We start from the raw sequence: 14,323 nt of genomic DNA on the forward strand, positions 1-14,323 counted from the left end.
TACCTAACAAATATTGAAAAGATAAGACAATCCAAAAGGACAAAACCTAATATTATTTGGCTCTACTAAATGACAATAACCCTTCTCCACGGGTAGACGAGACAGGAGTTCCCAGTATGCACCTTGCTGTGCAGCCTCGTGTTCTGCCGTTCTCTTTCTGATGTAGCTCTGAACTTCTTCCCACCTTCTCTCAGCTTCTTGTAGTTGAGCCTTGATATTTAAAGAGAGAAAGAAAAAAGGGGGAAAAGAAAGTCAACACAAACAGACAAGATTTCAATTGTAAAAAGAGTGGGGGCATTTGTTATGCACATCCACCATCTCCTCCAACATCTCAGACACTCAATGTCTGGCAGATCAAGACAGAGGCTGCTGCTATGTCCTTATCTCATCCACCTACACGACCTACCATAAGCTTTTAGGAGACAAGCTAGAACCTTTATTGCTAAATCTCAATATTAAAATTCCTATTTAGAAATATACATATGACAAAAACTAAGATTATTAATTGTAATGCCATGTCTTATTTATTCATATCTATAGAGAACACATTCCCTCATCCACGTCAGCAGTAAATCCCCCAGGAAACCCAGTATTAAAGGAAAGATCATTTTCACAAAGGGTTCATCAAAACACACACACAAAAAACAAAGAAATCAAATTATATAACTTCTAAAGGTAATTATATAACCATCTGGAACCAGCCTCTGGGTATACTATATATCAATATGGATGAAGGATCTAACAGTGAGATTGCATATAACCTCTATAAATTGAACTATACATATTTTTAAAAAAATCTTTTTTCGCGGGCTGGAGAGATGGCTCAGCGGTTAACGGCATTGCCTGCTCTTCCAAAGGTCCTGAGTTCAATTCCTGGCAACCACATGGTGGCTCACAACCATCTGTAATGAGGTCTGGTGCCCTCTTCTGGCCTACAAGCATACACACAGAATATTGTATACATAGTAAATAAATTTTTAAAAAAAAATCTGTTTTCTCAGTAAAAGGAGGAATGGGTAGTGGTCATTCCTCAAAACACATAACAGAGTTCATGTAATATGAGAAAATAAGTCTGCTCGTCCTTCAGTCAGCCTGGGCAACCCTCCACAACTCCTGAGAGTGTAAGCACCTCTGCACACGAACCATCATTCTGGGATCGGGAAAACAGTAAGATTTTTGTACACCATGAGCTCAAATGCAAACCCCTGGAGTACTTTAGTGCCATGTTCAAAAGAAGGGAAAAACAAACTATTACAACACTGGGGGAATTCCAATGCTGGAAGGGGTTCTATCAAAACTGATAAGGAATTCAAGTTACAGATGATCAAAGTAATGCTAAAGGTTCTTTTCTAAAATAATTTTTGCCTTACATGTGTAGACTCTAACCACCTTATATAAAACAAAATTCTACCCTTATGCGTATAACACTTGATTTCATTTTTAATTATCTTCAGTCTTTAGCTTCAAATCCAGGCCTACATTCTTTTTACCAAGATAAAACTTTGAAGAAGTAGAGCCCTACAGCGTGGGTCTCATTAAACTCCATCCTAAGTTTCTGAACTCCACATACACATTCATGTTATGAAGCTGGACATGGATAGCACTGACGAAATAGAATAAAGAGGCAGGGTGGTGTCACCTTCAGCTGGGTAGCAGCTTGCTCGGCGTTCTTCTTCTGAACTCCCTCCTGCTGCAGCTTCCCTGTCTTCTCATTCAGCTCACTCACCAGCCTCCCACAGTCCTGGCGCAGTTTATTTAGCTCAGCAGACTGCCTGAAAACGGTGGCTATATTAGGGGCTTTGCATTGTTACACACACAATGAACTCACAAGAACAACATATTCTATGCTAGTTGTGCTGAGCTAGCACCCCACTTACAGGCAAATGTAAAGGAAAGTGACTAAGTGGGAATACTGTTCCCCTAAGTGTACTAGTGTACTCCTAAATAATTCAAATCAAAATGACAAACTCTAAAAGGAAGGCTACAGAGCAGAAAGGATAGCCAAGAGGGTAAGAGCTACACGCTACACAGCCCAACCACCTGAGTTCCATCCCCAGATTCCATGGTGGCAAGAGCTATGTTGTGAATGCCATACACACAGTCCATGGAACACAGGACAGGAAACTCATGCTGTGGCATATACTGAACAATAACAAAATAACTTTAAATTTGAAAATCACTATAAAATATTCTTAAAACAGAAAACCAAAAACTCAGGAGCATGAACAGACAATGGTGCCATTAAACTAATCTAAAAGCTTCCTAAAATGGAGGTTGGAGAGAAAGACCAGAGGTTAAGAGCACTTGTTGCTTTTGAAGAAGGCCCAGGTTTAGTTCCCATCACCTACATTGGTTCAAAACCATCCTTAATTCTAGTTGTAGGGAATTCAACACCCTTTTCTGACCCCCCATAGGCAGCAAGCATACATGTGGTACACAGAGGCAAATACTCATAAACTAAATTAAATCTTTAAAAAAAAATCACCTTCCTAATACCAATATCACTGTAACAGGACTTGTCCTATTGTCAGGAAGAAGAGAGCATTTTGAATTCTAATGAATAAGCTTTTACTTCATTATTGAAAAAAACTCACCAGTTAAGACTGCTTACTTTGGGTCAGGTGGTGGTGGCGCACACCTTTAATCCCAGCACTCAGGAGGCAGAGACAGGGTGATCTCTATTTGAAGCCAGTCTGGTCTACAGAGCGAGTTCCAGTACAGTCTCCAAAGCTACACAGAGAAACCCTGTCTCGAAAAAAAAAGGGCTTACTTTGTGTAAAACTACTAGACTCTCTAAGAAATGGTTTCTCCACTCTGGGCCCCTGGATCACAATCTGTATACAGGCAGGAAGACAGGACTATGCTTTTAAATTAGTGATGGAAGTCAGGAGTGCTGGACCGCAAATAGAGGGCTCCAGCATGTGTGAGCTACTCCACAGCAACAGCGATGCTGGGGGCTGCAGCTGCACAGAGGCTTACCAAGAGCCAAAGCCCTTCATGCAGAGAAACAGTTGTTCTTAGAACAAATTTAGAAGCAAATGGAACAAGTCTAACCAGTTACTATCAAGATCCTTTTGACAACAGAAGAAAAGAGCTTGCCATTTAGTGGAGAAGGAGAACTGGAGACATACTTGCTTTCCAGCTGGCTGGCAGTGTTGCTGACAGCGTCCCTCAGTATACCGTTTTCCTGCTTCAGATGAGCTATCTCTGCTTCCATTTGCTCCCGAACTTGCTGAAACTATTTTAAAATATAAGATTTAGAAAACAAAGAACAAAGCCACTTTTTTTTAAGGCAGATTTTTTTTTAATTTATTTATTTATTTATTTATTATGTATACAGAGCATTCCTTCCATGTATGCCTGCAGGCCAGAAGAGGGCACCAGACCCCATTACAGATGGTTGTGAGCCACCATGTGGTTGCTGGGAATTGAACTCAGGACCTTTGGAAGAGCAGACAATGCTCTTAACCTCTGAGCCATCTCTCCAGCCCCCAACAAAGCCACTTTTAAGAGAAATTCTATCATAGTAAAAGAGTAAAAAGCATTAGGAAAATGAAATCCAGGGCTGGAGAGATGGCTCAGAGGTTAGGAACACTGACTGTTCTTCCAGAGGACCCTGGTTCAATTCCCAGCACCCACATGGCAGCTCACAACTGTCTAAAGATCCAATTGCAGGGGATCTGACACCATCATACCAATGCACATAAAAAAAAAGTTAAAAAAGAAAATGAAATCTAAACCATCCTTTCCGGGTCAGTATGAAGACAAAGAAAAAACTGCTTAGCAATGAATGGAAAGTAAGTACAAACTGCCCAGCTCAGACCTACGGATACTCTCACATCTGATAGAACAAAGTAAGTACAAACTGCCCAGCTCAGACCTAAGCCAATCGACAGATACTCTCACACCTTGAAATAAGAAACAAGCGTACATCAAGTTTCAAAAGCAAGACTTCTCACACCCAACACAGAAGCACTTGGTGCTCTTGTAGAGGACCCAAGAGGATTCCCAGCACTTACAAGGCAGTTCTCAACCATTTGCAATTCTAGGGTATCCCATTCTCTCTTCTGACCTTTGAGGCCACTAGTCATGCATGTGGTACATATATATTAAAGGCAGGCAAACATTCATACACATAAAATACTAAAATAGATATTTTTTTAAAGATCACATTTTAAAAAAACAAACTATGACTATCTTCAGGCATTGGAGAATCCTTTAAATAGGTCCATACTTATTTCTATATCTTTTCTTCATTCCAACCTTAGCTCTCAACTCTTTAAAACTGCATTTCTCACAAGGTTCTGGGTTCCCAAAATAGAGCCAATGAATGGTCTGAGTTGAGAATAAAGAATTACACCAAGTAACTCTTACAGCCTTTCCCCATTCCTTCAGTCTCTCTTGACAAAGTTAATTCAGAAGACTCAACACAGTCTGAATACTGTGTCTAAAAACTCTTCTCTCTACTATCAACACTGTCCCACCTTCCCTCCTCCACTGCGGCAAAGCACCCGGTGCTCACCTCTTCTGCAATGGAGTACTTCCCTATCAGATTCCAGCCTTCCTACTTACCTCCATACAAAACAATTACTTACTTTAGCATGAAGAGTGAGTTTAACTCGCCACTCTATGTCAATGCCCACCCCGTACAAGGCACTTAAAAGTTTATGAATTAAATGGACAGAAATATTTCCTCTTACTTTCAAAGACTTCAACATACCTTCATCTGCATCTGCTGAGCATCCTGGTAACTGACGTGCATTTTGTTTTGAAATATATTATGTTCCTTTTCTAGTGTTCCAATCCGATCTTTCATCCTTGCTATAACTACACTGCTTCTTTCTTTCTCTGTCATCATTTCCTAGAATAGCAAATCAGAAAAGAAATTTATGAAGAACTTGTTATGAAAAAAGTATTATAACACTATCAAAGATGCAATGTTTTAAGAGTATGAAACTCGTGAATGCTCAATCAGAGCTTGGGCACAAAGCAGAGTTGGGATTAAAAGCCAAGAAACCAGGAGTCTTCTGTATCTCCCCACTCTTACCAACTCCTTCATAGTACAGACACTCATTAGTGTGCTTCTATTTCAAATGCAATTTCTGATTTACTAATTAAAGATTGTAAACCTAAAATAAACCCTAAAAAATATAATTTAAGGCAAAATAGTGATTGTTTGTTGCTCTCCTTTGAAGTTCAGTGAAAGACGGGGAAGGATGCTAGAAGGGGAAACCAAGGAGGCCTCTCTTTGAACAGTGTACGTCTACAGCAGAAAAGAGACGTGAAAACAGCTAAGTAAGGAAGAAAAGCAAGTTTAGTTACCTGAAGGTATGACTAGAGTCCAGCTTTAAGAAACTGGGGCAGAACTTAAGTTCTCATAAAATTTATGAAGCTATTTATATACTTCACTTCATTTTTAAGACTTATATTTAAAAGCTGTTATATCAACATACAATACGCATAAAAATTTCTTTTTAAAGAACTACACTAAGCCGGGAGGTGGTGTCACACACTTTTAATCCCAGCACTTGGGAGGCAGGTGAGACTCTGAATTTGAGGCAAGGCTGGTCTAAGTTCCAGGACAGCCAGAGCCGTTACACAGAGAACCCTGTCTCAAAAAAAAAAAAAAAAAAAAATTACACTAAATGTATTTACACAAAAGCACCATACTAAAGCCAGGTAGGTGGCGCACACATCTATAATCCCAGCATATGGAAGTGGAGTCAGGAGATCAAGAGTTCAAGGTCATTCTCAGCTATAGAGCCAGTTTTAGCTAAGACTGTCCAAAAATAAAACAGAAAAAAAAGTACTGCACTTTATTTAACTCCACATAAAATATGGTGCTCAAAAGCATTAATAAGTTTTATTTAAAGGTAATTAAGTCAGATGTATTCACCAGCTATTTAACTGGTGTGGGATGCCCCTCTGTATGCTATGAATATGTTTTATTACCACTGGTTAATAAAGATGCTGCTTTAACATGAAACGGAAAAATATAGGTAGATGGGAAAACTAAACTGAATGCAGAGAGAAAGAAGGCAGAGTCAGGCAGACTCCACATAGCTGCCAAAGGAGAGAGACGCCACCAGCCTGTCCCCAAAGAAATAAGACATGTAGAAAATGAGGCAATGTCATGGCCACATGGCAATACATAAACTAATAGAAATGGGTTAATTTAAGATGTAAGAGCTAGTTAGGAATATGCCTGAGCCATTGGCCAAACAGTGTTGTAATTAATATAGTTTCTGCGTGATTATTCAGCTCGGGTGTCTGGGAAAGGAAAAAGAAGTCTGTTTACATGTACACATCCCCAGTATACAGGATGATTAGTCACTAAAAACAGCTCAGTGGGATGGAGAAATAATTAGCCATTAAAGGCTGGGCTCATAACCAAAATGTCAAAAAGTAACTTATCTATTTTTTTAAACTTAAATCAACAGTATTAAATGATATTCACATCAAACTATATTAAAGCTCAGTATAAGGAAGCAGGCTTACAGACTCTGTGCTTCCACTGACTTCTCATTAGTCAGAAGTACACAAAGGCTTTACACTGTCAAGTGGGTGGTGAAGAGATGGCACATGCCAGGTCGGGGCGCACGCCTTTAATCCCAGCACTTGGGAGGCAGAGGCAGGCAGATCTCTGGGAATTCAAGGCCAGCCTGGTCTACAAGACCTAGTTCCCGGACAGGCTCCAAAGCAACAGAGAAACCTTGTGTGTGTGTGGGGGGGGGGGGGGGGTGTTACATCAAGGGTTGTGGGTGCTCTTTAAGATCTCACTGCTCGCCAGGCGGTGGTGGCGCATGCCTTTAATCCCAGCACTCGGGAGGCAGAGGCAGGCGGATCTCTGTGAGTCGGAGACCAGCCTGGTCTACAAGAGCTAGTTCCAGGACAGGCTCCAAAACCACAGAGAAACCCTGACTCGAAAAACCAAAAAAAAAAGATCTCACTGCTCTGACTCAGGAAGCTCAGCCCTTAACTAAGAATGTCTTCACCTGCGTTAACTGCTTACAGCGCTCCTTTGTGGCAGCAGCGTCCTCTTTCACGGCAGAGAGCAGCCTTTCCTTTTCCTGAAGCTGATGCACAAGAGAACTCAATTCTCCTTTATTCGACTGTAATTGGAAATCAATACAGAATGAGTAAGTTAACATGACCCACTGAAAACTGAGAGTGAGCTATCTGGTATCAGAGCCCTTGGGTCAATGGGAAGGACAACATCTAAAATAGAATGACTCCTAAATACCAGTCAATCACTCCAATAGTGCATATTCTAACACAGTGCATACCCTAAAATTAGTAGAGTACAATTAGAGTAGAAACATATTTTAACAAAGAAGTATACACTTATAAGCCCAAAAGTCAAAAACAGCAATTTCCCTCCTTATTTTTCCAGAAGAGAGACTATGAAATCAAATGTGACCTCTCACCATAAAGCAATCATGTGCCCTCCCAAAGCCTAGTAAAGAAAAGACAGGCTGTAGGAATATTATTTTAGGGTATGTGACTTTTGTTATGCTGCATTTGTTTAACTCTGTGAAGCTGTGATTCTTTGCCTGTCTAAAACACCCGATGGTCTAATAAAGAGCGGAATGGTCAATAGCAAGGAAGGAGCAAGGATAGGCGGGGCTGGTGGGCAGAGAGGATGAATCGCAGAGAAAAGGAGCAATGAGGAGGACTTCAGGGGCCAGTCACCCAAATACTCAGACAGATATGGGGTAAGAACTACGAAAGAAAAGGTATAGAGAGATGGAAAAAGAGAAAAGCCCCAAGGCCAAAGATAGAGGAGATAATTTAAGAGAAGCTGGCAAGAAACAAGCCAAGCTAAGGCCAGGCATTCAAAACTAAGAATAAGCCTCTGTGTGTGATTTATTGGGGAGCTGGGTGGTGGGCCCCCAAAATGCCAACTACAACAGACAGAGCAGGGCAGATCAAACACAGTGCTCAACAACTCTCATCACAACACGCCCAGATGCCACCAGTGCCCAGTTCTCTGACATCAACAGGCACTATTCCCAATAGAAGAAAAAAAAAAGCAAAACCAGAATGTCCCATTTGACATGAGGAAGAAACTTATATCGTTGTTCTTTTTTAAAAGATAATTGAATATGTAAATGAAAAAAAATGTTAATTTTACTTTTTATTTATTTCTATCAGCAATGGACACTGAACCTGAATGCCAGTGTGTCCTTTTCTGCCTGTTTACAACCAGACCACCAAACAATGTTACTTTTATTTCCACTCTGAGTTTTACCATCAAATGTTCTCCTTAATAACTACTTAACTTCTAGCTAGGCCTACCTAAACTAAAAAATCAAAGGTACTCTGACTTGTCATTCAGTCTTTAAGACTTCAAAAGTGCTTCATACAAAATAACTATCTTCACATGTCAGCAACAACATCCTTAATAAGACAGACACTTAAAAGCAGTTGATTGTAACTTTAAGGACAGTAATTTTAAACAGCTAGGTAGTAATGTCACCTGAAATCACTCATGTGCTACAAACTTCCCACATCCCACAAATAACTAAAACCTCTTCAGAAACATTTACCCATCTACAATAAAAATGAATCAAAGAACAAATTCTTTAACCAAGAATTCCAAGAAAGCTGAACAGTGGTGGTGCACACTTTTGATCAACATTGAAGAGGCTGAGGCAGGTACATCTCCAAGTTTGGGCCAGCCTGGTCTACAAAGTGAGTTCCAGGACAGCCGGGGTTACACTAAGAAACCCTGTCAGGAAAAACAAAAAACTAAAAGAATACCAAGAAGTTCACTGCAATGGAACAATCTGAGTTTAGATTCAAAGTAACTTATATTTGTTGATTGTCTTAAACACGTCACTTACACTAGATTACTGTTAGTACAACCACACAGTCTAGGTAGCATACTACATGTATGTATTATGTATGCATGTTTGTATGTAGCTAGTACACTAAAATGTAAGATGTCAGATTTGCTAGATGCACTGTTCACATACCCAGAAGTACGGACAGGTTTGCAAGGCTGTGACAAGAAACCCTCCATAGTTTCTGACAGAACAGCAATCGAATATTAGCACTCAAATTAGGCACACATGAGAAAGTGACATTGGCAAGGAGGGGAGAGACTACTGTGCTGGAAGAGTCAAAGAGCTGGTTCAAGTACCATGCAATGGGTGCTAAGAAAAATGTCACTAAACACAACTACAAAGAAAAAAGATGCATAAATCTCACTCTGAAGGGGAAACAGAGCAGACAATGCTGGTGGAAGGGGCTGGAAGGGAGAGTGTAGATGGGAACAGGAGGGATCAAGTAAGGGAAGGATGGAAGGAGAGAGCACTGGGAGAGAACTGGAATCAGGAGACATCTCTGGGATGAGCTAGAAACCTAGAGCAACAGAAATCCAGGCAAGACTTCTAGTGGAGGAACTAGGACACTAACGCAGCCACAAGCCCTTTGACCTACAATTTGTCCTGCCTGCAAGCTGTGGTAAACAAGGCGCAAAAATTGTGGAAATGGCCTACTAATGACTGGCCCACCCGGAGGCCCATACCCTGAGAAGGAACCCACCCCTGAGGGCCAGGACCCAGAGATTGGACAGCCCAGAGACCTAGGATAGAAGCAAACACAACTGGAAGAAAAAAAAAGTCAATTAAATGATTCCTAATGATATTCTGCTATACTCCCAGATTGATGCCTAGCCCAACTGTTATCAAAGAGGCTTTCACCCAGCAACTGATGGAAACAGATGCAGAGATCCAAAGCCAAACATTAAGTGGAACTCAGGGAATTCTGTGGAAGATGAGTTAAGGACACCACAAGAAAACCCACAGGACCAACTAACCTGGGCTCACAGAGACTGAACCAACCATCAGGGAGCTTGCATGGGACTGACTGTGGCCCTCTGCATGTGTGTTACAACTTGGCCTTCTCATGAGACTCCTAACAGTGAGAGTAGGGGCTGTCTCTGACTCTGCTGCCTGCTTCTAGGCAGATTCCTCCTACCAGATTGCCTCATCCAGCCTTGATAGAAGAGGTGCCTAGTCTCACTGCAACTTGACATACAATGGTTGGCTGATATCCATGGGAGGGGGTGGGTGGGAGGAGAAGCTAAAGGGGATACTTTGGGATGTAAAAGCAAACAAACATTCTCAAGGAAAATAAAGTTTAAAAATCATAAATTTCAAAAATAACAAAGGAGAAACACTGCAGGGGAAAATAAGAAATAAAAAAGTCATTTTAAAAAAGTGTACATGCAGAAAAAAGTAGAAATGGGGTTTTTAAACGATGAGTAAGGAACCTGGTTTTCCTCTTGCAGATAACCTCATAGATACACAGAAAAACAGACGAAAAGTCTAAGAAAATACTAGCTAGATGATGCAGGTGACAGGGATAACTCCCACTGGCATGGTCTTCCAGATAAAACCCAAGTGGGTTTAAAAGCCAGCTAAGTGGGTATATGTGTGAGTGTACATGACTGAAAGTAAGGAAAACTAAGCCCAGAACGCCAGGTCATCTTTGATACAAGTTAATAGCTGCGAACCTGCCACTTTTTCAGTATGACACAGCATACACAACAGTATAGTGAGCATGGACCATAAACGCAATGTTAGTTGCAAGGGTTTTGTTTTGGAGGTTTTTTATTTTACATTTTTTGTTAGTCGCAGCAGTGTAGACTGTCTAAGAGGGGGAGGGGTGTTACACAAAAGTGTAGAGGTCATCAGATGATACTTCTCAGGACGGTCATCAACCTTGTTTGTTTGAGGCAGGGTCTCTCCCTTAGTCCTAGGGCTCAAAGACTCAGCCAGGCTGGCCAGCTGGCAAACTAGTGAACACGGCAAATCCTCCACAGGGACCTCCTGTCTTTGGCTCCCTGGCACTAAGCCTGTAAGGACATGCCACACATCCAGTACTTAACATAAGTCCTAGCGATGAGAGACTGGGCACTAACCGTTTATTAAATGGTCGTGGTTTCCATGTACCCAGGGATGGGTTCTAGAAATCACTCAGACTCTCACACTTGTGCATCAGCACTTTACAGACTAAGACACCTGCCCAGCCCAAAACCATGTGTTCTTGGAGAGAGAGAGAGAGAGAGAGAGAGAGAGAGAGAGAGAGAGAGAGAGAGAGAGAGAGAGAGGCTCTAGCACTGAAGGAAAGGTCCTAGGATCTTTCCAATGTGAAATCTTGGATCACAAAAGTATTATCTGTTTTCTATCTAGAAATCACCTGATGCTGACTTCATCAGGACTTCTAGTTAAAGCAAAGCAGGATCCAACTTAAGAGCCAAGTGACTTCAAAGTCATAAAAATCTTGCCTATTTTTAAGCAATTGGCTTTTGTGAAAGCAGCAGATGACTCAAAGGTTGCTTGACTTAAACAAGTGCATAAATTATGCATAAATTAGAATAGATATATGAAATGATTTCTAAAGCATTCCTGAACATTTAGATGTGACTATAAGGGCATTAAAAACAGAAATATCAAATAATTACTATAGCAGCTCTCATTTGGAAAACTGTGCCATAATAGAAAGCTATGCTTACCTGCTTTAAAGCATCTTTTACAGCACCAGACTTCTCCTTCAGCAGGTCTACAACACAAAGAGCCTCATCGTCAGAAAACACCATGGTCTTCAGGGACAGAAGGAAATCTTTAAACTTCACTTCAGCATTTTCTTAATCAAAACACAAAAGGAGGAGAAAGTTAGCAGTAGAGACCCAACCCAAGCAATACTATGAGCAAAGGTAAACATAAAAAAAATTCCTGACCCAGAAAGTCAATAACCACAAGAAAATGGACTTTTCAGGTAAAGTAACAATAGATACTTTAGTCAAGAGGGAAAGCAAGTGTTTATCATCTGCATCTAGGAAAAGTTACATCAGCTAAAAGTTTTCCCAGCCTGCAGGATACTAAATCGCCAGTATGTTCTCGCTTTTTATTCTATTTATTTTTTTATTCAGGAGGGGACCAAACATGAGCAATTCAGAAGACAACTTGCTTGAGGTTCTATCCTTCCACCATGTTTGAATCCCAAGGTTTGAACTCAGGTCACCAGGCTTGACAAACACCTTTACCTACTAAGGAATTCTACTAGTACTACCTCACTTTTAAAAACATTTAGGCATGTAGTATGCGCCAGCACTTGCACCAGGTCTAGTCACAGTATCCTCATTTAACTCTAATAGCTGTGAGTTTGTAAACCAAATTCCACTGATGAGAAATAAGTCTAAGATAATTATAAGAAGGCAATCTACATCTAAAGAGATCTAATGTATACAAATATATATTAAAACATTGTATGCAGTAATGTCTCCTGGGTTTGCCTGTTCTAATTTCCCTAGGACTCCATGTTAAGAAACAAATTCCCTTTCTTCAAGGAACTTCTACCCGAGACCCAAAGCAACCAGTCTAAGCCTCTTCCACATCAGCTGCACTACTTGTTTAAAATAATAATTGTGTGCATATGTGTAATGAAGAGTAAATGGAAACTCTGCATTTCCTACTTAATTTTGATATAAACTTAAAACTGATCTTAAATATATAGAGACCATATCTCTTTATGTAGCCCTAGTTGGTCGTTCTTACTCTCTAGAGTATTGAAAGTACAGGAATGTGCCCAACTAACACAGTCTATTAGGGGCTGGAGAGATGGCTCAGTAGTTAAAAGCAATGGCTATTCTTCCAGAGGACCCAGGGCCCGTTCCCAGCACCCACACACAGGCTCACAGCTATCTATAACAGTCCCAGATCACACACCCTCTCCAGGGAAGGAAGTCAGCACAAATGTCTCTTACTGTCTTGTTCCCCATGGCTTGCTCAGTCTACTTTCTTATATAACCAAGGGCCCCCCTCCTGGGGTGTCGCTGCCCACAGAAAGCTAGCCCTGCCCACGTCCATCAGGAAAACGCCCCACAGACTCGCCTACAGGCCAATCTGATGGAGGAAATACCTTCTCAACTGAGGAACCCTCTTCCTAAATGACCCCAGCTTGTACACAAATGTCAATACAGACAAAGACCACAGCAGAGGCCTGGAAGAAACACAGAGTCTTTACAGCACACACCAGTTCCTCTGCTCTTACAGACACAATGGTCTAATGACAGAAGACGAGGAACTGGTGCTTTCCCGCTGTCATTTCCCAGAATGTTCTCTAGATTATGTTGTTAGAATGCTTGATTTTTTTTAAATCATGTTTCAGTTACCAACTTGAGGTTTCATTTCTTTAGTACTAAATGAATTTTGGTTTAGGATTAGGACAGAATCCCCAATATTTCTGAAATGGCCCTAAATAAATATACTTCTGCCATTTTGTACTACATATTTATATGAAGCCATATTCTCAGCATAGAGAATGTTAAAATCAAAATATCAACCAATTCAGAAAGATACGATGTCCTGCAATACCAAATATTTAACATTTAAGAATAACATAATTCTTTATGTAAAATTAAACAAACATATCCATCTCCTTAAAACACAAATTTCCTTTCAGCTTTAACCAATGGTAAAGTTGTATGTATACCATATAATTGTGGAAACAAATTCCTTTGACTTATTAACAGTAAATGTTTCGTTGGCATACCAGTTTTATATACCTACGATTGCAAAAAAAAAAAATCTCTCAAGAAAAAGATGGTCAGATACTTAAAAGTTAAAAAATCCTGAACTAGATAGAAGTCTTTTACTTCAATGTTTGCTAGTCTTTTCCAATTTCCTGAGCCTATAAGAAAATGCACACCAGTCCAAGCCTCAAAATCCTAATTTTATAATATAACAGAACACATTTCTCATACTACCTTTGTCAGTTTCAATCTTCAGCTTTTTAGGTCCAGATTTATGGATCCCTTCCACATGGTCTGGTTTAATCATATCAATAATTTCTCTCTTGTCCATCACAAGATTTGAGTTAGCATTATCCATCGAAGGAATGGAAGTAGTTGCATGAATAAGGGGCTCATCTACCAAGACTGTAATTTAAGTCATAAGATCATAATTACTAAGTTGTTATAACAGAGTAAACAATACACAGCACAAGTAAATTTAATTGCAAATGCAGTGATTCTAAAATCTTTACTATTAGCTCAATTTTGTTTCAAATTCCCACTTCATCATTTAATATGACTTTGAGAGTAACACCTTAAAATTCTTAAGTCATTCAAGTCATCTTAAAATGGGGGATATCAGTCGGGTGTTGGTGGCGCACGCCTTTAATCCCAGTACTCGGGAGGCAGAGGCAGGAGGATCTCTGTGAGTTGGAGGCCAGCCAGGACAGGCTCCAAAGCTACAGAGAAACCCTGTCTTGAAAAAAAGAAGGAAGGAAGGAAGGAAGGAAGGAAGGAAGG

At 40.4% G+C, this 14,323-nt stretch overlaps 1 protein-coding gene across 10 annotated transcripts in view; it reads right to left on the minus strand.

The window, feature by feature from the left end:
* The window catches only part of Ktn1 (kinectin 1), a 78,740-nt gene that overhangs the window by 57,992 nt on the left and 6,425 nt on the right, over positions 1 to 14,323 (minus strand). For all 10 annotated transcript variants that reach the window (XR_001229512.1, XR_001229510.1, XR_001229511.1 and 7 more), the window contains exons 3-9: positions 13,778 to 13,948; positions 11,525 to 11,655; positions 6,996 to 7,112; positions 4,721 to 4,861; positions 3,132 to 3,238; positions 1,640 to 1,772; positions 123 to 210 (exon numbers count right to left, since the gene is read on the minus strand). Coding sequence is in view for 7 of the 10 variants with exons in the window: in XM_013355210.2 (XP_013210664.1) it covers positions 123 to 210; positions 1,640 to 1,772; positions 3,132 to 3,238; positions 4,721 to 4,861; positions 6,996 to 7,112; positions 11,525 to 11,655; positions 13,778 to 13,948 (888 nt within the window). In the remaining 3 variants the exon portion in view is untranslated. The remainder of the gene's footprint in view (positions 1 to 122; positions 211 to 1,639; positions 1,773 to 3,131; positions 3,239 to 4,720; positions 4,862 to 6,995; positions 7,113 to 11,524; positions 11,656 to 13,777; positions 13,949 to 14,323) is intronic.

This window comes from Microtus ochrogaster, unplaced genomic scaffold, assembly GCF_000317375.1.
Source record: "Microtus ochrogaster isolate Prairie Vole_2 unplaced genomic scaffold, MicOch1.0 UNK105, whole genome shotgun sequence".
Lineage (NCBI taxonomy): Eukaryota > Metazoa > Chordata > Mammalia > Rodentia > Cricetidae > Microtus > Microtus ochrogaster.